This window comes from Carassius carassius, chromosome 4 (genome assembly GCF_963082965.1).
Source record: "Carassius carassius chromosome 4, fCarCar2.1, whole genome shotgun sequence".
Classification (NCBI taxonomy): domain Eukaryota; kingdom Metazoa; phylum Chordata; class Actinopteri; order Cypriniformes; family Cyprinidae; genus Carassius; species Carassius carassius.
In genome coordinates this window covers 33,469,823-33,494,669 of record NC_081758.1, presented here as the reverse complement: position 1 = coordinate 33,494,669, position 24,847 = coordinate 33,469,823, and the positions used below count along the sequence as shown (strand labels likewise).

Sequence of the window (24,847 nt, the reverse complement as noted above, 5' to 3'; positions counted from 1 at the left end):
GGTACATTTTTATTTCATGTAGACTCGTGTCTCAGAGACCTCTTTTGTTTTTTGTTTTTTGATTTGTTTTGTCTTCCTCTGGCATTTCATATGAAAGAAAATTTGTTATGCAAATTTGTGATTTATAAATCATTATTACTCATTTGGTAAAGAAAGGCTAAATGAGAAAAAAATAGTTTCGTTATGTCACAACACACCACACATTTTCCATATGCTTGCTCTGAACCACAAATATTTTCCATAGAGGAGTCTGAACAGGTTTTATTTTGAAAAACATTTAGTTGACATTAGTCAGTATTGTTTTGTGATTATATGCTTATCTCTGTGTTTGTCCTTCCCTAGGTGTGACAGCATCTCTAACTCTGAACGCTCCTTTGAGCAGAGCTCGTCTGATTACACAGAGGATGTGTTTAGCCCCACCCCACGCATTGACTCCTCCCCCTCCCCTTTCCTTGTGGCTGGGGTGCCCGAGCCCCCATTCAGCGCCCCCTGTGGCCCACTCTCTCTATCCTCCTCCCTTTCATCCAGCCTCTCATCTCCAATCTCTCAGCGCCGTCCACCGGACATTTTCAGATTCGACAGGCCCTTCTACGGAACATCAGACCCACAGACGCCTCCCCCCCTCCCACCCAAACCCACACACCTGTCTGATCACCATAGTAATGATGATACCGGCCATAATCAGATGCAACCTGCTCTCCTCCCTCGCAGGACGTCACTTTCAGAAATAGACCAATATAGGAGAGGTGAGAATGCTATGCACACACAAAACATTCTGCTGATTTACACCAAAAAATTCCTTTTACTTAATTTGATGATGCTGATTTAAAAAATATAGTCAAAAATTTCTCACAAATGTACTTTTCAAAATAATAAAAGCAGTCAAATGTCAAAAGTTTCAGGAGGCGTTTTGTGTGGGGTGGGGTTCTGCCTTTACATAAATTAGTATTCGAAAGAGTGGGAAAGTTTTTAAATACACCATTTAATGTCAACTTTACATTACCCCCCCCACCCCCCACCACCACCACACACACACACACACAAAATCTGTAATTTTTTTTTTGCTGTTTGTGGAAATTAAATGTCTCACCGACATAGCAGAAAACACCTGGGACATGTTTACATCTTCTTTTGTCAATGGCCATCATTTTTACCTGTTTTAACAAACAGTTGTAACCGGGTTCAGAGGAAGATTTGAGCAATGCCTTTGTGGCAGTTTTGCTGGTGATTAGGGATAATACAAGACTTCTTGACCTAATAAAATGATTGTTGTAAGCGAAAATGCTACAAAATGCTCATCATATTTTATGTGAAATTGTGACATGCTACAGCAAAACAAATTAGTAAGAAAGAAGTATTGGATTTCATTCAGAAAATAGGATGCAGGGCAGTGTTATTAATTACTCCACCCCCCACCCTTTTCTCAGGAAAACATTTCCATAATATTTTCCACTACATTCGTGTTTTCAGGAGAGTTTGACAATGCCGGAAGAAACTGGAACAAACGTCTAAGCCTCAACCTGGTAATGAAATATTCAAATCTAAAATAGTCAAATGAGCCTGGAGAAATTTAAACAGACACCGTAAATATGCATCAATTTGAATATATTTCCTGCCAGAAACCAGATGTGTCACTGTGTTTCCCTCTGTATTTCTATTTCTAGCCAATATTTCTGAATAGCACAGTAACTGAAAACCACTCTGAGGATTCATATGTGCCCATGGCCTCCCCACCAATCAGCTGCTCTGATGTGACTTCAGATGGCTACATACCCATGAGCCCCTCCACCCTGCCTATCTCCCTACTCACCAACGGCAAACCAGAGCTGCCTTCGCCTTCCAATCCTGACCTTGAACCTCCTCCAGTCAACCGCAACCTTAAACCAAGAAGACGGGGTAAATCTTTCTGGGTTAAAAAAATGCAAGGATTACCAGTATCATTCACAATCAAAGCATGTGGTATTACAAAAAATTAAAGACATAGTTTTGTTATTGTAGCATTTGCATTACTTATTGTGACTGACCTGCTGCCTTTAGATGCAAATATTTAAATTGGAAATAAGATTTGCATGTCCCATGTTATTTTACCACATGTTGAATACAACCCGAATTCCGGAAAAGTTGGGACGTTTTTTAAATTTTAATAAAATGAAAACTAAAGGAATTTCAAATCACATGAGCCAATATTTTATTCACAATAGAACATAGATAACGTAGCAAATGTTTAAACTGAGAAATTTTACACTTTTATCCACTTAATTAGCTCATTTAAAATTTAATGCCTGCTACAGGTCTCAAAAAAGTTGGCACGGGGGCAACAAATGGCTAAAAAAGCAAGCAGTTTTGAAAAGATTCAGCTGGGAGAACATCTAGTGATTAATTAAGTTAATTGATATCAGGTCTGTAACATGATTAGCTATAAAAGCTTTGTCTTAGAGAAGCAGAGTCTCTCAGAAGTAAAGATGGGCAGAGGCTCTCCAATCTGTGAAAGACTGCGTAAAAAAATTGTGGAAATGTTTAAAAACAATGTTCCTCAACGTCAAATTGCAAAGGCTTTGCAAATCTCATCATCTACAGTGCATAACATCATCAAAAGATTCAGAGAAACTGGAGAAATCTCTGTGCGTAAGGGACAAGGCCGGAGACTTTTATTGGATGCCCGTGGTCTTCGGGCTCTCAGACGACACTGCATCACTCATCGGCATGATTGTGTCAATGACATTACTAAATGGGCCCAGGAATACTTTCAGAAACCACTGTCGGTAAACACAATCCGCCGTGCCATCAGCAGATGCCAACTAAAGCTCTATCATGCAAAAAGGAAGCCATATGTGAACATGGTCCAGAAGCGCCGTCGTGTCCTGTGGGCCAAGGCTTATTTAAAATGGACTATTTCAAAGTGGAATAGTGTTTTATGGTCAGACGAGTCCAAATTTGACATTCTTGTTGGAAATCACGGACGCCGTGTCCTCCGGGCTAAAGAGGAGGGAGACCTTCCAGCATGTTATCAGCGTTCAGTTCAAAAGCCAGCATCTCTGATGGTATGGGGGTGCATAAGTGCATACGGTATGGGCAGCTTGCATGTTTTGGAAGGCTCTGTGAATGCTGAAAGGTATATAAAGGTTTTAGAGCAACATATGCTTCCCTCCAAACAACGTCTATTTCAGGGAAGGCCTTGTTTATTTCAGCAGGACAATGCAAAACCACATACTGCAGCTATAACAACAGCATGGCATCGTCGTAGAAGAGTCCGGGTGCTAACCTGGCCTGCCTGCAGTCCAGATCTTTCACCTATAGAGAACATTTGGCGCATCATTAAACGAAAAATACGTCAAAGATGACCACGAACTCTTCAGCAGCTGGAAATCTATATAAGGCAAGAATGGGACCAAATTCCAACAGCAAAACTCCAGCAACTCATAGCCTCAATGCCCAGACGTCTTCAAACTGTTTTGAAAAGAAAAGGAGATGCTACACCATGGTAAACATGCCCCGTCCCAACTATTTTGAGACCTGTAGCAGAAATCAAAATCGAAATGAGCTCATTTTGTGCATAAAATTGTAAACTTTCTCAGTTTAATCATTTGCTATGTTATCTATGTTCTATTGTGAATAAAATATTGGCTCATGTGATTTGAAAGTCTTTTAGTTTTCATTTTATTAAAATTTAAAAAACGTCCCAACTTTTCCGGAATCCGGGTTGTATATTGTGCCAGTGACTAATGTCTAGCTCAAAGACAGGAGGTGTTATTTCAGAATTCTTCGTTTTTTGAGGTATTTGTACAACATAGCAATGTGACATTGGTGTGCTATGTTAGCTGTAACTGCTGTTATGAAGCAATTTCAGTAACTGGAATATCACTGGAGATATCAGTAAGCTATGTCATAAAACAAAAATAGAGATGATCCCATGTGAGGAGAGGTACAGAAGAGTGATGAAATGTTAAAAATTAATGAGGAAGATGAGATGCAGTAAAGCTCGTGATCATGATCTATGTGTCAAACAGAAACCACATTTCTTTTTTAAGCTCTAAATTCAAGAGTTGTTTTACTGATGTTTATTGGCAGTCTTTCCTAGATACTGTAGATAATACATGGTGTGACAGGGAAAAATTAAAAAGACACTCAAATATATACAGTATATATACTGGCTGGATTTCTGTTGAAATAACTGGAAATGTGACATTACCTTTAATCGCTGTGCGTCTCCAAGCATCACACAGTAGTGCTGTACTTGAATTAATCATTGTTTTTGAACAATTAGCTTCTTGAGGTAACAGTTAAATAACTCGCTCACTGTTTCGTTGCTGAATGAATCCGTGTGCTTGAACGAATTCTGATTTGTTAAATGACTCAATGACTCGCTAAGTCATGTGAACTAGCTGGCGTTACCAGCACACATGGGCTGAGAAAAAGAATAGTAAAAAAATAATAGGCCAAAGTAATTAATGTGAATAGAGATTACAACAAAAAAAGCCCTAGAAATAAATATTTCTATTCGAAATTTGTATTAGCCTCCTGTAAACGTTCAAGTCTTCAAATTGACCCATAACATTTCTAGAAGCTGCATCTCAAGTGACATTAAGGTGTATTTATACAGACTGTTCAGAGGTGGCATGGACCAAATAATGCTATGAGATTAGTGGGTTTTAAATTGACATTAATAGGCTTTTTTATTATTTAAAAAAGAAAAATACACGTGATATACTTTTTTTAAATGAACTGATACTCTAAATATGAAACTACCATGAGGTGGCGGCGGCAAGTCAGTAAAAGTCATTCAGTCCGATTCAACCGATTCGTTCAAGCGACTGATTCATTCAGACACCAAGTCACTGAATCAGTGGCTCACTGGATTCATTCATAAACTTGGATTCATTTAGCAACGAAACACCGCTGTGTGAGTGTGTGGCTCGGAAAGGCTTCTGCTGAGGTGGCTTTTTGGAGCAACATTTTGTCTAAAATAACACAATACTAACTTCTTGTTTACCTAACTGTTGTATAAAATCACTTTCGCATTTGCAATCGTGTTGATATTCGGGGGAAAACTACGGTGCCCATAAAGTGACTTGTTCGATTTACTTAGTTTTGTCATGGCCACGACATAATATGACGTTCCCACGAGTTAATATGACGTTCCCACAAATTAATATCTCGTGGCCACGACATATTATCACGTTCCCACGAGTTATTATTTCGTGGCCACAACAAAACTAAGTAAACCGAACAAGTCACCTTACGGGCACCGTAGAAAACAGCTCTCTTGCTCGTGTTATTGAGTATTGCGTAACTTTACGTCCACAAGAATAAAGACATTTTCTAAATTTGACATCCGATGGGAAACGTCCTATAAACATATTGCAGATGAGCAAACACTCAAAAAAATTTATCTTGCAGATGTAAATGCAGACGTCAAATAGACTATCAGGGATGATATAAATATAAGACAGTCATCATTACAGTACCTCTCAGGCATTCCGAGACATATTTCATTCTAAATAGGTGCATGCTTCTTTAAGAGGTTTACATTATTTTTAAAATGAGAATTTGTCAAGCCAAACACACAAGAGAGGAAGTGCATTATACTGTCAGAGACAGAACAGGAACCTCAGACAGCAGTGTGTCTTGAGTGGAGGCGCAGGGTTCCTACAGGTCATGCACCTCCACACAAAGGAAATGCCTCATTAAAAGTGAAAGTGTGTTTGCATGTTGTGTGCAAAAGAGAAAAAGATAAGGAGTTACTGAGTGTTCTGCTTTGTGTTTGCTTCCACAGCTCGACCGCCACCTCTAGACCTACGAGGTCTGTCCACAATTTCTGAATGTCCATTTCACGTTCCCCTCGCAAGCACCATGACAGAACCCTGGTGAGCATTATGATAAACTCATATTTATAGACCCAACAATTACTCAAAACTGATCCTCTGCAACTCTGTTATTCTTCTCAACCACTTCCATCTGTATCCTGCATCTACAGCGAAGATATTGTGTCTGTCTTGAGTCTTGACACTGCTCTTCCTCAGGTCACCTGATCTTTATTTCCTGCCTTCACAACCCCCTGTGCACAATTGTCTTCTCATTGACATGTTTGTGGTGGTTATGAATACCACACTGATTTTTATGTTTTTTGTTAATTGTATGGTAGGCCTATTGTTTTGCTTTCCTATAGCTGTATTTGAACATGAATGTGTTTTGTGTTGGTTTGTTTTGTCTCTAGCGCATCACTTCAGTTTGCTCCTTTGGACAGGCGGCGGGGATGGGGCATAAACGGCTTTGAACAGGAAAGGAGCATCACGCAAACGGTAACATGATTTCCTGTTATAGCATTAATCATTTTTAGCTCTTGTTTCTCTTTGAGCAAGAGGGCAACAGAGGCAGAAAAATTATAAAACAAGGCAAACAACAGCAACAGCAAATCTCTAAATTACAATGGAAAATAGCAGGAAATTCAGCAAAGAGAAAAAAATAGCAGAAAGGGAAATTATTCATGACAAATATTTATAAGAAATTTATTTTATGTAAAAGTTCCATATATAAACAATATCATTCAAAAGCTTTTTTTTTTTTTTTTGAAAGAAATTAACACTTTTATTCAGCATAGATGTATTAAGTTGATCAAAAGTGACAGTAAAGACATTTATGTTACAAAAGATAAATGCTGTTATGTTGTACTTTTTATTCATCAGATAATCCACGAAAATATAAAGCAGCATTCTTTAACAATGATAATAACAATAAGGCAGTGGCAATTAGATGCTATTTACACTAAATGAAAATTGCATCTTTTCTTAGCGATAGATGCTATTTACACTAAGTGCAAATAGCAGCATTTTTTAGTGATATGCTATTTACGCTAAGTGCAAAAAGCTATAGATTATATTTACACTATGTTAAAATTTTACTACTTATTGCAAATAGTGGCAGTTTTCTGCACCTCAGTATTGTAGTACATTGTAAAACAGTACACAATATTAACTTATTCAGTGTAAATTTTAATTCAAATTATTAAATGAATGCCACCTTATTGGGACAATAAAGCCCTCCTTGCACCTATCCTAACCCTACCCAATACATTGTTTTCAACTTTTTGATTATATTCTTCATTTTCATTGAAAATAATAGCTTTTCTGATTTGATTTGAAATTTGAAAAGGGAGGAAATTGTTCTCCAAAAGGCGGATTCGAACTCAGGTCGATCGTGTCAAAATGAACATGTGACACGTTTTACCATCTGCGCCACCAGAGATATCATCTGTCATTTGTCTTTTGCAGTGTTAACTAGCCGAATCACATGTTGGTGGGTGGAGTTAGTGTAAATAGCTTCAGCCAACAAGGCAGGCTATTTGTACAAAGTGTAAATAGACACTCCGTAACAATAAATGTTCCCTGAGCGACAAATCAACATTTTTGAATGATTTCTGCGACACAGAAGACTGCTGGAAAGTCACTTTTGCCATTACAGGAATAAATTACATTTTCTAAAATATATAAAAAAAAACATTTGTTTATAATAATTGTAATATTTCACAATACTGCTTACTTATTTGCTTTTTAAATAAATGCAGCATTGGTGTTTTCCTTCGTTCATGATTCTCGGCAGATGTTCCCAGCTTGTGATTCTGCCCCCAGGATGAGGCGTTCTCAGCTGGATTACTTGTCACTTGACTTCAACTCGGCCTCCCCCTCACCTGTCCAGAAGGTCAGTGGTAGGAATTATATCTTACATGCAGCTGACAGACATTTGGAGAGTGTTTGGAGAGTGGGGTTTTAGTGGGTACTGCTATCTCTCGTAGTAATCTTTTCTGTGGCTTTATAAAATGTTCATAAAACAGTTACTCAGCATCTCCTGTCCCAGTTACTCTAAATCTGCCTGCTGGGTTGTTACATTTCTGCCATGTTGATTAGTGTTTTGACTGTTGGAATTGTGTTATTGATGTTTTCAGAAACCGCTGCTGGCGGACGAGTACAGGGTCGATTATGTGCAGGTAGATGAGAAGAAGACACAGGCTTTACAAAGCACCAAGATGGAGTGGAAGGATGTCCGTCAGTCAAAATCCTAAAGCCCTTGGTTGGGGGGGGGGGGGGTTAAATTATTACATGGTTCAAAACTTGACTTGTTTTCATCTTCTACAATTTCAGGTACATGTTGTTGTTGTTTTTTACACTGCTATGAAAGGAGGCAGTACAGAGCCGGACTGGAAACCTTCAGAAATTAAATGAGTTTATTCAGGAAATCATTCCAGAATAAAAGACCTCTGACACAATGATTCAAGAATAAAGCTTTGTTTTGTAGTTCTTATACCAGGAAGACAATTAAGACAATTAGCATTTCCTATGCATTTTTTAGAATTTTGGTTTTTGGTTTATGAGTAAAGGAAAATGTGAGGTTGACCTCAGTTTGCTATACAACATAGATTATACACAGTCATACCTCAAATGTGAATAATATTTTTTTTTTAAGTTGCTAACAAAGTGATAATAAGTGAGTACTTAATAAGTACAAAAGAGGAATGTGAATGCTCAGTCCCAAGTTGTGGTAACTTGTTAGCTGCATAAACTAGTTTTCAAAAGTTTGGGGTTGGTAAGACTTTTTAATAATTTTGAAAGAAAACTTATCTGCACAACAAGGCTGCATTTGATCATTTGAAAAATACAGAGCAAAAACAAATATTGAAAAATATGATTTCAATTTAATGTTTTCTATTTGAATATATTTTAAAATGTGGGACATGATCCTTTGGAAATCAGAATTCTCAAGATTCTTTGATGAATAGAAAGTGTAAAAGAACAGCATTTATTTGAAATAGAATCTTTTGTAACATTATGTCCTTACCTCTGGGGAATTCAATATATAGTTGCTGAATAAAAGTATTAAATTCTTTCCCTAAAAATCTTACTCACCCCTAACTTTTGAACCATAGTGTATTTTGTTGAAAAACATGAAATTCTTTTCAAATAAATGTTTACCACAGACTACGAACTGACATCATGATTGAACAGCTCTAATAAAAGTAATTCTAAACCTGAATGAGTAATGAAATCCAAACAATGCTAACAGCATAAATTTCATCTAAAAACATTTGTCACCAAAGCTTAAACTGCTTTTTACAACAGAAATAATTCATATAATTAATATTGGTCATTTACTTAACTTGGAAAATGTACAGAGTGACTTTTTTTGTTGCACTCCCTTGGGATGTTATTTTCAAAAAACAATAATTCCCTGAATATAACAGCACACTGTTTTACATGTGTTTTACACTGTTTTACAATGCAACGCATTGCCTGTTTGTGAATTCTGAAATAATGTTGTCACGTAAAGGTGTCACAAAGTCTTTAAGTAGATATTATGAATATGTTACATATTTATGACATGTACAATCACTGAAGAGTGCAACAGAAAATGATGACATCACTGAATGTTTTTATTGCACTGATTTAAAAACACCTTTGAGACCATGTTTATACTACAATATGTTTCTTGAGAGTCCGATCACTGTAAAATACTAGAACCACACACTGTGATTGAATGCTGGAACAAAACAATGAAGGAACTGAACATTTTGTAGAAGGGATTTTGTTAGGATTGAAAATCGAGTGAATATTGAATGTTGAATATGTTAGACTACTGTCAAATTATTAACCTAATAGGGTTATGAAGGTTTGTCAACATTTATTGGAATGTATTTTTCCCATCGACCTTTCACGATTATGAGGCATTATGAATGTATTTCTGTCATGGGTTGTAGAATTTTAGTGCCATGTCATGCTGTGCTTATGACACTCTTCTTTCATGGTGGTCAGATTTTGCTGTACTGATGAGAGCACAAAAATCTCATTGAAAACTATCACTGTGACATCAACAGTTTCCCGCCAATCCTGATATTCTTCAGTGTATGCTTTATGTCTCATGAAGAAATGTAATACATGAGTGAGAGAGAGAAAGAGTGAGTGAGTGAGAGAGAGAGAAGAGTGTGTGTGTTTTGCTGAAATTTAGAGACCTTACTAACCTGTGTGAATCAATGGATGTTTATCCATCAGCAGGTAAATTATTGTGATGCATATTGAACACAATAAAAACACTTTAAAACAATTCAGCTCAATAAACTGAAAGCAAAAAAAAAAAACAGACTTTTTTTAAATCTGTTGTTTTTAAAATATAAAATATACATGTGAAACTTGTACCTACATTAAGATTGTTTTAAATGCTTTGAAAGATGTTTTCAAAAATATTCATTTGACTTTTTTAATTTATCAAAAATACAGTAAAAACTGTAAAATTGTGAAATTATATATTTTAAAATGTAATTTATTCTTGTGATGGCAAAGCTGAATTTTCAGCATCCATAACCCCAGTCTTCAGTGTCACATGATCCTTCAAAATTCATTTTAATATGCTTTTGGTGCTTATTTTTATTCTTGATGTTGAAAACAGTTTAATATTTTTGGGAAGACTGTTGCAGGAATCTTTTGTAACATAAATATCTTCACTGTCGCTTTTGACAAATTTAACACGTCCTTGGTGAATAAAAATATTAATTTCTTTAAAAAAAAAAAGAATTCTCACCACAAAATTCTGAATAGTGTATATCTGTAACAACTTCGAAACAGTTTAATACTAGTTTTAAGTACCATGTGGTTTTATATATTCTTTTTATCTTATAAACCTAAAACATTACATACTCTTCTTTGGAACATAAGCTATTTCCCAATTTATGTTGGTAATTTGAATTACCCTAAAAAAAAAATCTTAATGAAACCAGCATAATTGTGTTTAACAAAATGAGTAATAAAAAGAGACCAGAGGAAACATACTAATTTCAACTCTGTTTTCTCCATAATGAAGTTTATTATGAAATAGTGATATAATGTTATTTCAATCAGATCACTGAATCAAAAATATTAAACTGATATTTTCCTTTGTAACATAAATAGTTTCATGTGGCACTTAGTACACATGTGTGAAATATTTCTTCCATAAAGTCCTCTTACATTTTTATTCCCTAAAAGGGTCTTTAACACTCCAGCAGAAGCTCTAAAATATAGAAAGAGGATCAAGATGGAAAAAAAGAAAATCACACTTGAATAGAATAAATAATGTTTTATAGCAATACTTTAAATATTGTCATTGGACTAAATACTATCCTTTGAAAGTTATCAGACAAAACGCGAAATATACCATAAATGAATTTTTGCACAGGTCCCTTAATTTGGGAAAAAATAAATATATATATACATATATATATATATATATATATGTATATATGTATATACTGTATATATATAGAGAACCAAAAACGACCCCCAAAAAAACAAAACCGAGAAAAAAAAGAAAAAAAACGCTATGTCATGCTAATCCTAGCAGCGATAACCAAATTTCTTTACTTAATGTTCGCCTGAGAAGTCACATGGCGGGGAACCAGCTCATGGGGTTGGCATTTGCACATGCCAATGCACCTGTTAGAGGAAAATTTGCCAACTAGATTATTTTGGCATGTTAGAGATGAATTGGCACGTCATTATGAAGTTGATCAGCAGGATTAAAGTTGGCCTGGTCCAGGTATCATTCCTCATAAAATGAAGGCAGGGCTCAGAGGTGGCATTATTACTTTTTGGGGGGTTTTCCGGTCTTCTGTCAGATTGCACTTATGACGGGAGAGAGGAAACAATGTTGAAACCAAGATCAAGACCTAAGGATAAACAAGGCTCTGACGTAAACACGCTACAGAGGTCCTCTGTTCAGAGCAAAACTGTTCCTCCTTCAGGTTTCTCTGATCTGTAGCTTAATCAAGGTATCTAAATGCTCCAGCAAACCAAAATGACTTTTAATTTGATTGATTGAAGTTCTCTCTGAATGTCAAAGTTGTTCCAGTAGACTGTGACCAGTGTAAGCACAACTTGCGCGACAAATTTGCAAATCGTGATCCACTGTTCTTTGAGACCCGTACGAATATAACAACATAAATAAAAATACCTGTAATGAACTGAATCTCATGCAAAACAAACTAAAGAGTGTAGCAGGTTCCATCCAAGGAGTAATTGTCCAGGGGAAAAAAGTCTTCAGCTTTGATCAGACTTGAAACTGTTGGAAAAACAGATGATAATGTGGAGTATGAGATCGAGAGAGACTGGGTGAGAGACAATGCCCCAAATAGTCACAGTGCACGGAGGAACACCAGGGCGGCACTAGAGAGCAAGAGTCATTACAGTGGTTTAGTGCTTCAAACGGTGAAAGTTAACTATCTTGTCGATTTGTATAGAGAAGAAGAAACCATAAGAGATTTTCCATATTTCATGATTTAAAACCTCTCTAAAAAGAGTGCCGAGGAATAAAATCGATGTTTTGTGTGTGCGTGTTTGCGTGATTTTTTTGTCGTGTGCAGTATTCAGTGCAGCCAGCCCAGCAAGATGTCCCCGTAACCCCAGTGAAAGTAATACGCCAGGTAAACCCTAGTAAAGCGAGGTCGGTCCTCTCTCCTGTAGTTAGTGTGTGTGTGGGTCCTTCTCAAGTCCCGCAGATGTATCTTAAGTAGAATAGTGCTTTTCCAAGTATACAGAGGCTGGTGTATCCCACCCCTGGTGGATATGTGTTCTATTTTTTAAAGGGAGCTAACCGACTGAAGTTCTGCCAGAAGGGAGATGTGCTGCGTTTAGGCTCATATTCATATCCGTCCGCCTGCCCGTAGCCGTCAGGGAGGAGGTACTGCCCGGGGTTCATGGGGTCCAAAGGAGGTGGGTATGTTGGGGGCCCCGACCGGCCCACACCTGAGAAGACGGACACATACGAATGCACAATGATTAATGCATAAACTCTATTTTTCTGTTTAACATCGCTTATTATTAGATTTCTTTGACATTTGTGTAGCTTTATGCTGTATGTAACATCCACAAGTACCATTTATTGCAAGGCAAAACAATATCAATTTGTATCAATTAACTTCTATTTTCTCAGCAGGAATTTTTTCACCATGGTAACAGCAATACAACAGAACACAGTATAATTTATTGGCCATTAGAATGCAAATTATGTTATGCAAAAATATTTTTCTGCCTAAAGCAGCCATCATAGATGTGAGACACAACAACCTCTAAGAACATCTAAATTCCGTGAGGAACATATTTCAAGAACAGGCTTCAAGATTTCATACCTTTCTGTCTGGTGACTCTCCTAACAGTCAGGGCGGCTTGTTTCTTCTGATATTCAGAGATTTCAAACCCTAAAGGGACAAAAAAAGACAATATTCGGCGTAAACATTTAATAGCTTCATGTGAAGAACAGAAAATTTAAATCACTGTGAACTTGTTTGATCATTGTATCGTAAAGACTGGACTAAACACTCTTCAAAATACATCTTTTGTGTTCAAAATAAAAAATGAGGATGAGGATGAATAAGAACTAAACAAACAATTGTCTGTGATGTAAAAATTCTCACCAATCTTCTCATCTTCCTGGACCATCTTTCTTTCCTCTTGAAACGCCCGAAGCCAACGGATTTTCTCCTCCAGTTTTTTGGGCAGGAACAGATGGATCTCGTCTGTGTCTCTGTTGGCCAGTTTGAAGGCGTTTTTCACGCTAACGTTAAAATCATCATCTCGGCCATCGATTGCGTCAATGACCTCATAATGATCCAGATCAATCCGACCCTTATAATAGAGAATATCACGGCGAATGAGATCCTGTGGAAGGCGGAGAGACTTTATGAGTATGTCTGTAATACAGACAGATTACTGATAGAATGAAACGATTGATTGATTATTCTGTTCCAGCACGAAACATCTAATACATCATTCTCATTTTTCACCTCTTTTCCTTTCCACACACCAATGTACTTGTTACACCAGGAGGTTTTATTCAATGTGACAGCAAGTGTGACTGGCCATGATACATTTTTGTTCTATACATTTAAATATATGTCTGTGTTTATAAATATATACCTACAATATGGGAAAATATATGTTTTTATATTTTTTTTTTTTAGATTATAGTGATTAAGTGAAGACTATTCACTAAGACTATTTAGACTCCAATCTATTCAGTGTTCATTAAAATACTTTTGAAACAATTAAGAACTGGACACAAATAGAAAGGCTACTTGTTGGTTATGGAAATACTCTGTTGATTTGACAGATTAACTGATAAATAGCTGGTCTGGGTAATGTCATATCAGTCTTCTAAGAAACTGATATGAAAAGTGCTGATTGTCTCTGTTTTTGTGTTGCTGAATTGCCTGTGTCTCTCTTTGTGCTGAAGAGCTGTTTTTGCACCTTTTTGGAGAGTAAAAATGGGCCGTGTGCTTTGAGCTTGAGGGTGTTTGGAGGACACCTAAAACACAAACAGCTTCTGCAGGGTTCATACACATTATTACCAATGAATTTCCATGCCTTTCCATGACATTTGAGACAATATTCATGACCTAATGATCCATTATTTTACAAGTATACATGTAAAATAAGAATAATAACCTATTTTCAAATGTATCATAGCATATGTTAACTAAATCAATGACTATTAATTACTTGTTTGTCTCTTTGTCTTTTGTTGTTTTATTAACATTAATGACAGACAGCACAGCTTTATTAGGCTGCTGTCAAAAGACCGAACACACGGATTCTAATATACTGATAGACACGTTTTCTTTCTCTCGGTTGTGCTACACTACTATAATTTAATTATAGTTATTTGCTTCTGGATGCCTGTCTGGTTCGGTTCTGCATCTTTGCTCTCAAAATGAAAGTTCCAGTGTCTGTCTGTCTATCTATCTGCATCACTTAATTTTTCAAGTTTTCTACACTTCATTTCCAGACCCATGTGTCCCAATTAAAGCTGATTTAAAAAACTAATTATAATGTCATTCTTTCCTTCATCCCCTCTTTCTACCCTATTTATTTTCTCACCTTCTTACAGAGGACCATCTGATGATCGAATAGGAAGAAGATTCTGGTTTGGCTGCGCCCATATGCTTGATATATCCAGGACATCTCCCCAGTGTACACTAGCTCTGAGCTCCTGTCCAGAATATCCTCACCCTGCACACAAACGAAAAACAAATGAATCATTACATCTGACACCACTGAGGCTCTTATGTGTTTATGTCTCAATATGCAGCTCTCAAATTAAATATGGTGTCTGTGGTGCAGGTTGCATGTCAGTAACATGCATTGTTGAATTTGTATAGATAAATTCTCCTTTTGAAAAAGGAGATATTAAATAGAATAATAATTTGAATGTTTCTTTATGCTCACCAGGGCAGAATTTATCTGATCTACAATTATTATTTAAAAAAATTTAATTATTACAATTTCTCTACATGTAATATGTAATTTTCGATTTAATATGTCATTATCAGCAGCCATTATTCTACTCTTCAGTGCCACATGATCTTTCAGAAATCATTCTAATATGCTGATTTGGTACTCAAGAAACAGGTTTGTGACGTAACAACCCAGATAAACCCTGCCCTCAGGAAAAGGAAGCAAAGGGGGCGAGGCCATGCTACTCTGCCTTAGAGAGGAGGAAGAGAAAACTAGAGGTGCACCTAAAAATCTATTCAAATATGAATCACACTTCTGTCTTCTAACGATTCTAATATATTTACAGGTTTCAAAAAATAAATGTTCTAAATCAGCGGTTCTTTGATGTTTATCTGCTTACCCCCAGGGCATCCAAGATGTCTGATCCCAAGGACAGTTTGAACTGCATGTATCAGAGGTAAAAAAAAACAATATAAATACTGTTAAGTTTCTTCAACAGACTGATCATTTTGTGTCTTTAAACATCAATGTATCGTCACGAGCCGCAGGGTTTAATTTGGTTTTATTCGTGTATGGTTTTTTGACTCTCAAAGCCGTGATTCCCAACCTCTTACATTATATGATTGAAAGACTGCAACAGTTTGTGCTAAACATCTTTGTTTGTGTTCTAATGAAGAAACAAAGTCACCTACATCTTGGATGCCCTGGGGTAAGCAGATAAACATCAAATTTTCAATTTTGGGTGAACTATTCCTTTAATACTGTTCCTCGCGTCCCCCTGCTTTGCACACACTCTGCATCTCTCTCTCTCTCTCTCTCATTTAGCTCAGCTCCAACAATGAATTGTTCCAATTATACACTTATTGTCACATAGTTATAAGAAGCGTTAAACATGGATGCGCATGCAGTTGCCATACTGTATTAAAGCTTTAATCAGGATAAAACCGTATATTAAAAGGTAACATAAGCAGTCGCATTTACAAATAACAGCGTATCTAAAAGTATGAGAAACAAAAAACACAGGTCTCACATTAAAAGCCGTGCTTGCACAGGTTCTGCACGATCCTCTTCAATAATATGCTCTGCTACTCAATCGGGCTCAAACTTATAAGCGATATTAAAGACGCCGTTGTTTACAATGCAACCACAGCACATGTCGCTGAGGTACGGGCGGGACATTTAGAAGCAAACTGGAGCCCATCGCCTATGCCTGAGGGAGGGGCTTTCTTAAAATCAGGAAATGTTCAGCACGTTTCTCAGAGAAGGGACAGAGCGGTGTGGAATAAAGGTAATTACATGGAAAATAATGCTTTTTTTTTTAAACAAAGCATTAACACATGTTAGACTGCACCCCTTTAAACAAAATCAAGCCTAGAAGAAAAACAGTGAACCACCCCTTTAATTATACCAAGCTTTAGCCAGTAGGGTGCATGTATACACACAGCTGCGCTGCACATTTATTCATTTACTATCATTATTTATATATAATTTCAGGTTCAACTATTCCATTGCTCTTCTTTTTATCCTATTAATTAAGTTTGTCTGAAAAGCTTTGGCCACAAACCTCCCAGTCCAGTACCGATGCCTGCCATTGGGCGATTTTGTCAATGTTCTCAAGCCTTCGTTTGCGTTCGTTGATTTGCTGAGTGACATTTCTCATTACAGCTAGCGCAGCAGCCACATACCGATAATCACTGGGAGAGAAAGGGAAAAGAATGAGCGAACAAAAAGGGATGTCAAAATGATAAGTGGAAACCAGATATGTCAGTTCAAAATTTGTCGTTTACACAGTCATAAATTTTGTAGACCTGACCACCATTATCTTCACGATGCACCTGGAATACACACATCTGTGTTTGTGTGTGTACCTGTGTTCTTGTACTGTGTATTTCAATAACTCTGCCAGCTGTAGAGGGTATTTGCAGATTTTCTGGACTGGTGTGAGCAGGTAGCCATCAATGGCGATGTCGATCATCTGCTGAACCAATCGGCAAGCTTCGAAGAAGTGCTGGTATCGTGCGTCTCGCATGAGACGTGTGAGCTCCATGCAGGCATCCACATGGTTGTTACAGTATTCCGAGTAGATCCAGAATCCATCTTGCTGTACAAAAACAACAAAAAAAGCATACAAACATAAACAATCTGTATGCTCGACTCATTGTGTATATATGTGTGATTTCTGTATTTTAATACAGACGTGTTCCAAAAAGCAAGGTCCGATCTCGCTGAGATGAGGTTCTTCAGTGTTAAACTGTTTCTCCAGGTCTCTGACGAAGCTCAACTGGAATCTGTAAATATCTTCGATATTTCCAAAGATCACTTTCAGCTGATCGTCGTTAAACATGTCTCTTCTCTTTTTACACTGACGGAGATACCCCTAAAATCCAAACACAATCACAGTTTTACACTACCATTCAAGAGTGTGTGTTTTTTAGATTTGTATCATGTTTTTGAAATAAGTCTCTTACACTCACCAAGGCTGTATGTTTTAACTGTTTTTATTTACATAGCTGAATTTTCAGCAGTCAGAATCATTACTCCAGTTTTCAGATTCACATGATCCTTCAGAAATAATTCTAATATGCTGATTTGCTGCTCAAAAATAATTTGTTATTATTATTTGTTATTATTACTGAAAATAGTTGCGCTGCTTTGATGTTAAGGATTTTTTGATGAATTCAAAGTTCAAAAGAACTTAAAATAGATATTTTTTTGTAGATTTTTTAAAATGTCTTTACATTCACCTTTGATCAATTTAATGCATCCTTTCTGATTAAAAGTATTCAAAAAACATTTGCTGACACCAAACTTTAGAATGGTTTTCATAGTAAGTTTAAGCATAAGTTTATGTTTAAACATTTCATAGACATACAGTTTTGGGCATACATTTTCTCCTAGACATGAAATTAAATTCAGAACAAATGCAGAAAAGAGCGTAGTAATCTCACACGTGTCTTCTCTGGAGTTCCCTATGACATTTCAGCAATGTCACATACCATGCACACATTTACCAAGCCAACAATTAAAAGATAAAAAAAAAGAAAGAAAACGTACTCGGTTACTAACGTAACCTCGGTTCTCTCTAGAAGAGGGAACGAGTACTGCGTCTTGCTACGGGAAAAGTCTCTTTTCACGAAATACTGAAGCAAAAAATTATCCTTAATTTTGAATTTTTGTAAAGCGCATTTGCAGCAGCACACAGCCATAGGCGAGATGGCTCGCTCGCTCATTGGCTGCTCTGCGGCAACTGCACAGCCTATCGATCGCAGGCTGATGCAACATCAGACCAATAAGTGGCCCTTCATGCCACTTCCCACCGAAACGGGTGTGGCCCAACCCTGTAAAAGGAGCTTGAAAAGGCTGACTCACCTGATTTATTTCATCGCCGAAGCGAACCAGAGTGAATCGTACGCACGGCAGAGAACGCAGTACTCGTTCCCTCTTCTAGAGAGAACCGAGGTTACGTTAGTAACCGAGTACGTTCTCTTACGAGAGTTCTCTCGTACTGCGTCTTAGCTAAGACGCTACGGGAACCCCATGTAAAGCGCCGTGCGCGCAGGGATCACACACCACTAAAACTGGAAGCAACGCCCAGGATTTACAGTGCACAGTCACCCGAGGGACTCACAGAGAGTCGAGGACAAGAGGGGGGGGGGGGCCCTCCATCCCATATCTTGCAGCACCCGTAGATGCTACAATATGACATCACACAGTCGAGGCAAGGCCTGACCAATGTGGCAATGCGGGTCTTACGCAATACTGCCCATATAACAGTCGGCAGCGCATAACGCTCGCGATCTCAGAGTTCCAATCAGGGCCCTGATTCGACTATACCGACAAGGCGGGAACCTCCAGGTTATAGAACCTGATAAATGTAGACGGCGAGGCCCAACCCGCCGCCATACATATATCCCGCAAGGAGATCCTCGTAGACCACGCCCACGACGAGGCGACGCCCCTTGTGGAGTGTGCTCTGACGCCCAGTGGGCACTGAAGGCCCCTGGAAGCGTAACTAACGCTATGGCGTCAACTATTTATCTGGATAGAGTCTGTCTCGAAACAGCCATTCCCTTGGAACGTCCACTGAACGAGACAAACAGCTGCTCAGTCTGTCTAAAGACAGCGGAGCGAGACACATAAGCTCTTAAAGCCCTAACAGGGCAAAGAAGACTCGAGCCTCCATCCTCTCCTGACACCGACAGGGCAGACAGGGCAACAACCTGAGCCCGAAACAGCGTGTTGAGGGATTTCGGCACATAACCGTGCCTAGGTTTGAGTATGACCCTTGAGTCATTAGGCCCAAACTCCAAGCACGACTGGCTCACAGAGAGCGCGTGCAGGTCACCCACACGCTTCACTGAAGCGAGAGCCAACAAGAACACTGTCTTGAATGACAGATGCTGGAGGCTAATCGTTTGGACAGGCTCGAAAGGGGGACCCTTCATGGCCTCCAAAACCGTCGCAAGGTCCCATACAGGGACTGACGGAGGTCTGGGAGGATTCAGCCTCCTAGCTCCTCTAAGGAAGCAGATGACCAAATCGTTCCTTCCTATTTACTGACCGAGCGCCGTCTCAGAAAACGTTGCGATGGCCGCCACATACACTTTGAGTGTGGATGGGGCTCTGCACCAGCTGGAGAACACCGACCACTTCGAGGCATACAGCCGTCGTGTTGACACTGAGACCTGAGTTTCTCGAGGTGATCGAGTAAAATGGCCCCGTGCTCCGCTCGTGATTGAGCCAGAATCAGCCAGTCGTCCAAATAGTTCAGCACTCGCATGCCTCTGAGTCTGAGAGGAGCGAGCGCTGCGTCCATGCACCTCGTAAACGTACGAGGAGCTACGGACAAGCCGAACGGCAGGACTGTAAACTGGTATGTCTGGCCCTCGAAGGCGAATCTCAAATATCGCCTGTGACTTGACGCTATCTGTATTTGAAAATATGCGTCCTTCAGATCTATTGACATGAACCAGCCTCCTCTGCGAATATGCGCGAGGAGTTTCCTGGTCGTAAGCATTCTGAAACTGTGTTTCACCAATGCCTTGTTCAGTTGTCCCCCGTCTTTCTTGGGCACTAGAAAGTATCTGCTGTACAGCCCCCCTCGCTTTGAGCTTGAGACACAGGCTCTACAGCCCCTTTGCTCAACAGTTTTGATATTTCGGCCCGAAGTATGTGTGCTACTTCTGTTTTGACCGCAGTTTCGACGGGCGCTTAAAAACGCGGAGGGCGTCGAAAAAAAAAAACTGTAGCGAGTAGCCTCTCTTTATAATGCCTAGCACCCAATCCAAAACCCCAGGAAGCGCTGACCATGCATCTGCATGAATGGCTAAGGGCTGGATGCGAAGTGCGCTCTGTTGGCTGGGCAACGGCAGCGCTTCGATGTGCTCTAACATGGGCGTTAAGCCTGTGACATTTGAGGTGGGGAGCGCGCTGATCACAGCGCGCAGATCACTCGTCCTCGACCCCCCCCACGGTGCTTAACCGAGCGAGGGAGGGCTGAGCGGGTCCCGTGGGACTCGTGCTGTCTGTGAGTAATTGTGGGCTGTGAGCGTGCACATTTACTGCTTTAGACTCGCTGTCTGCCTGGGCAGAACAAACGTGCACGGGTTTCGTTTTGACAGAAACCACATGACGCGTGTGACATAGTGTTTGTGGGCACTGAGAAGTGGGCACATTTACTATGCAGTGCGCTCAATCGACTTGAGTCGCTTTTATGGGCGCGAGCCCTGCGTGAAGGGCTGTGCTTATATGTGGAGATGGGCACTGAGCAGTGGGCATCGTCACTACATTCATAGCACCAGAAATTACACCTTTTTCGGGAAATATCTGGGTAGCCGTGACAACGGTTTTTGTGTGCAGGCAAGCGGGCAACCGTACAGGCTTGCGCATTGCAGAAAACGCTGAGACAGTCACAATTCCTGGAACTGAAACAGCGGCGCGCTTGGGTGAGAGTTCGGCCACAGCGGAACTCGTACACCGGCGCTTCGATGAAGCAGCAGGAGGCGGGGGGGGTGGCTGAGAGCTTTGCGAGGCCGGTCTAGAATGACACGCTGCAGAACCGGAGCGCTTGCCATGTCTGAGAAGCGTCAGCCCTAGATGCCTCTCAGCCACCGTAGCGGAAGGCATAACTCGTCCCATGACTTGTGCAGCGGATTTAGTAGCGAAGCACTCCTAAAATCCGCAAGACATATAGCCTCAGGTCCCATCTCGTCCAGTTTACAGAGGAGATCACCCTGGAATATCTGCAGCCATCGTGTGTAGTGCAGACGCAGCCTGCTCAGCAGCAGAAAAGATTTGCGCGAGCAAAGATGACATCATGCGGCAGGCTTTAGATGGCAACACCGCTTTCGTCCGCCGTCCAGCAGAGGGCGGGCAAAGGTGCGTCGCTGTCGCCTGTTCCACCGGCGGAAGTGACTGGTAGTTCCTGTTTTTAGCATCATCCAGTGCGGAGAATGCTAGTGAGACAGACGAACGAGTTCGAGCTGAATATGAAGCGTTCCAAGCCTTTGCCACCTCTTCATGAAGCTCAGGAAGAAATGAGGCGGGCTTTGAGTACGCTCATCCGAAAGGAAACTACCATCCAGCCGGGAACGAGAGGGGGGGAGGCGCTGGTGCAGACCACTCGAGGCCGAGGCTCGCCGCGGCCAGCGTGAGCACTCGCATCAGCTCTTTCTCGATATCAGCCCGTCCGCTGGGCCTCTGAGCAGAAAGCGCGAGATCCGCGGAGCTCACCCAACCCTCACTGCCCGAAGCTAGCAGAGAGCACATGTCCTCTTCCTCCGACGCGGCCCTGAGATCCACTTCCTCGGAGGACGGGAAGCGATGCAGGGGAGGCCGGTGAAGCGGGGAGAACCGGCAAGCTCGGTTGAGCTGGAGGCGGTTCCAATAAACGCTGGGAGCGGCGCATTTTACGGCGCTGCGGTGCAGCGGAGGAATCAGGCTCTGAGAAGAATGCCAGGCGAGTCCTCAGAGTCACGATCGGCAGTAGCTCGCAGTGAGGGCAGCCGCCGTCAGCGAGCGCGAGCGCTGCATGATCCTCACCCAGGCAGTAGACACAGATGGCGTGACGGTTTCCTTCGCTGAGCGGGGCTCTGCACGAGCCGCACGAGGGCATCTTTAAAAAGACGCAGCTCTTTTACGAGTGTGCGTCGCAGGGCGAACATACACAAGGATATAAAAGGATATAGGCGCCGGAGAGCGCAGCAGGAACGGCAGTGGAAGGCGGTGAAGGCCAGCAGCTTCAGAAGTAGCTCGTCCCGCTGAGATGCTTATCAGACGGCGCTTGCTTCCTTCGTGATCCAACGATGCGTGAGCTTCGCTGAAGAGATGAAAAATCAGGTGAGTCAGCCTTTTCGAGCTCCTTTTATAGGGTTGGGCCACACCCGTTTCAGCGGGAAGTGGCATGAAGGGCGCGAAGCGCCTGATTGGTCAGGCCATTATTGGTCTGATGTTGCAATACCACGACCTTCAATACCACGACTTAGGTGCCCTTGAGCAAGGCATCGAACCCCCAACTGCTCCCCAGGCGCCGCAGCATAAATGGCTGCCCACTGCTCCGGGTGTGTGCTCACAGTGTGTGTGTGTGTGTTCACTGCTCTGTGTGTGTGCATTTCGGATGGGTTAAATGCAGAGCACAAATTCTGAGTATGGGTCACCATACTTGGCTGAATGTCACTTCACTTTTCTTTCTTTCTTTTTCAGCCTGCGCTCGATAGGCTGTGCAGTTGCCGCAGAGCAGCCAATGAGCGAGCGAGCCGTCTCGCCTATGGCTGTGTGCTGCTGCAAATGCGCTTTACAAAAATTCAAAATTAAGGATAATTTTTTGCTTCAGTATTTCGTGAAAAGAGACTTTTCCCGTAGCGTCTTAGCTAAGACGCAGTACGAGAGAACTCTCGTAAGAGAACCTCAAACATATCTCATCGGATTCTGACAAGAACAAATGATCTGAGCTATGCAATTTACATAAACTTTATAGTTTTATACTTTTAACAGTTAAAAAGCCTCAGTTGTGTTTATGTATATTTCTTCTCTGGAATATTAGGAGAAACATCTGAGACAACCAAACATGATGCTTAAAAGAGAACTCAATCAGGTCTTCTGAGCTTCGAAAGGGCTGGTATGTGTTTTTTACCTCACAGATGTCCTTCAGATGTTTGATGTAATGTCGTTCTGTGCTCATGATCTCATTGATGACATTGGCCCTCATCTGGTCCCGGTTCTGAGTGGCCTGGCCCAGACACAAGCAGTTGGTGCTGGGGTTTGGACTAGCCTCTGCATGGCCATTCTGCACCTCGCTGGAGCTTTCGGCAGCCTCGACCACGGTGTTTTCCTCCTGATTTACCCATAACTACAAGACACACATTAAGACAGACATTACTTGAGCTTCAAGCCCTGTTATTATCAATTAAAGTAATCACATTAATTGTGCTCACGTTCGATTAGAATCCGGCTCAGAGCATCCAGAGTTAACGGCCTGAATGATTGCTTTCACAAAAGGTCTAGATAGGGCTTTTAAAGCTTCAGGGGTTAAAGTTACATTGATGTGAAGAAAAAAAAAAAAAAACAAGAGTCAGAGTGTGCCCTCTGGTGGCACCGGTCCCAGCTGCATATATCCACATTAAAGGCATTGCAGTAAACAATTATAAAATCTGTTTTCACAAGGACTTAAATGAATCTACATTTGGACCTGTTACACAGCAGCCAAGATACACACATAAGCCAGGAGAAGGGAACAGAAGGAGGGACATACAGAAGTGCACATTGGGAACACAGTATATGTGTGTGTCTGTGTGTTTAGTTGAAAGAATCTGATGTGATTTTATTTGCCCTGATTATGTAACCTATCATTTGCTTTCCCAGGTGAGTCAACTGATGTGAACACACATGATGTGAACACACAATAAAAACGCATGTATATGCACCATTTTGTAAACTGAGCTAGTTATATTGATATATTCTACTCTTAATACTATCACAGAAACTTTGTACATTTTAAAGGGGCATAAAAGGTATAATTTAAATGAATAGTTGACACAAAAATGAAAATGCTGTTTTAATTCACTCAGATAATCTCTCCTCATGTTGTTCCAAACTTCTATGACTTATTTTCTTCTGTGAAATATGAAATAAAATATCTTGAAGAATATTTTGATTACCACTGACTTCCACTGTATGGACAAAAAAGCACTTGACAAAATAACTTCTACTGTGTTCTGCAAAAAAAAAATCATACAGGTTTGGAACTGTCAGGAAATCATACAGGTTTGGAACAACATGAGTGTATGATGACATGATTTTCATTTTTGAGTGAACTTGTTCCCTTAAAGGTGCCATCTGTCATATCTGGCAAAAAAATCAAGTCATACTCCACATTCCATACCAGATGGGGGCAGTATGCCTCAATAAAGTGAATTGGTCTACTCTAGAGTAACAAACGAGAAACGGCATAGTCTCTATGCTCCGCCCCTACCTTCACAACAACCCTAGAGCATAGCTGAAGCCTATAAGAGGACGTTTTGCCTCCAGAGGACGTTTGGTTATGTCAAGTGATTTTGAAACATGACATCTTCAAGCTACTCCCCTTCACCTTTCCCAGTGAA

General features: G+C 40.3%; 2 protein-coding genes across 5 annotated transcripts in view; one reads left to right on the top strand and one right to left on the bottom strand.

Moving 5' to 3' along the window:
- LOC132139875 (GRB2-associated-binding protein 3-like) overlaps positions 1-9,090 on the top strand; it is a 29,209-nt gene extending 20,119 nt beyond the window's left edge. Inside the window, exons 4-10 of the mRNA XM_059548543.1 lie at positions 343-746; positions 1,471-1,523; positions 1,665-1,896; positions 5,774-5,864; positions 6,215-6,298; positions 7,584-7,695; positions 7,940-9,090. Coding sequence (XP_059404526.1) covers positions 343-746; positions 1,471-1,523; positions 1,665-1,896; positions 5,774-5,864; positions 6,215-6,298; positions 7,584-7,695; positions 7,940-8,056 — 1,093 coding nt within the window. The 3' untranslated portion in view covers positions 8,057-9,090. The remainder of the gene's footprint in view (positions 1-342; positions 747-1,470; positions 1,524-1,664; positions 1,897-5,773; positions 5,865-6,214; positions 6,299-7,583; positions 7,696-7,939) is intronic.
- A 2,746-nt stretch (positions 9,091-11,836) lies between these two features.
- LOC132139874 (rho guanine nucleotide exchange factor 9) overlaps positions 11,837-24,847 on the bottom strand; it is a 34,989-nt gene continuing 21,978 nt past the window's right edge. For 3 of the 4 annotated variants that reach the window (XM_059548539.1, XM_059548541.1, XM_059548540.1), the window contains 8 exons: positions 23,380-23,595; positions 17,446-17,625; positions 17,117-17,349; positions 16,813-16,942; positions 14,892-15,023; positions 13,430-13,673; positions 13,145-13,213; positions 11,837-12,761 (listed from right to left, as the gene is read on the bottom strand). In XM_059548539.1, coding sequence (XP_059404522.1) covers positions 12,589-12,761; positions 13,145-13,213; positions 13,430-13,673; positions 14,892-15,023; positions 16,813-16,942; positions 17,117-17,349; positions 17,446-17,625; positions 23,380-23,595 — 1,377 coding nt within the window. In that variant the 3' untranslated portion in view covers positions 11,837-12,588. Of the gene's footprint in view, positions 12,762-13,144; positions 13,214-13,429; positions 13,674-14,891; positions 15,024-16,812; positions 16,943-17,116; positions 17,350-17,445; positions 17,626-23,379; positions 23,596-23,680; positions 24,129-24,847 lie in introns of those variants that run through there. The other variant, XM_059548542.1, reaches the window with a different exon arrangement.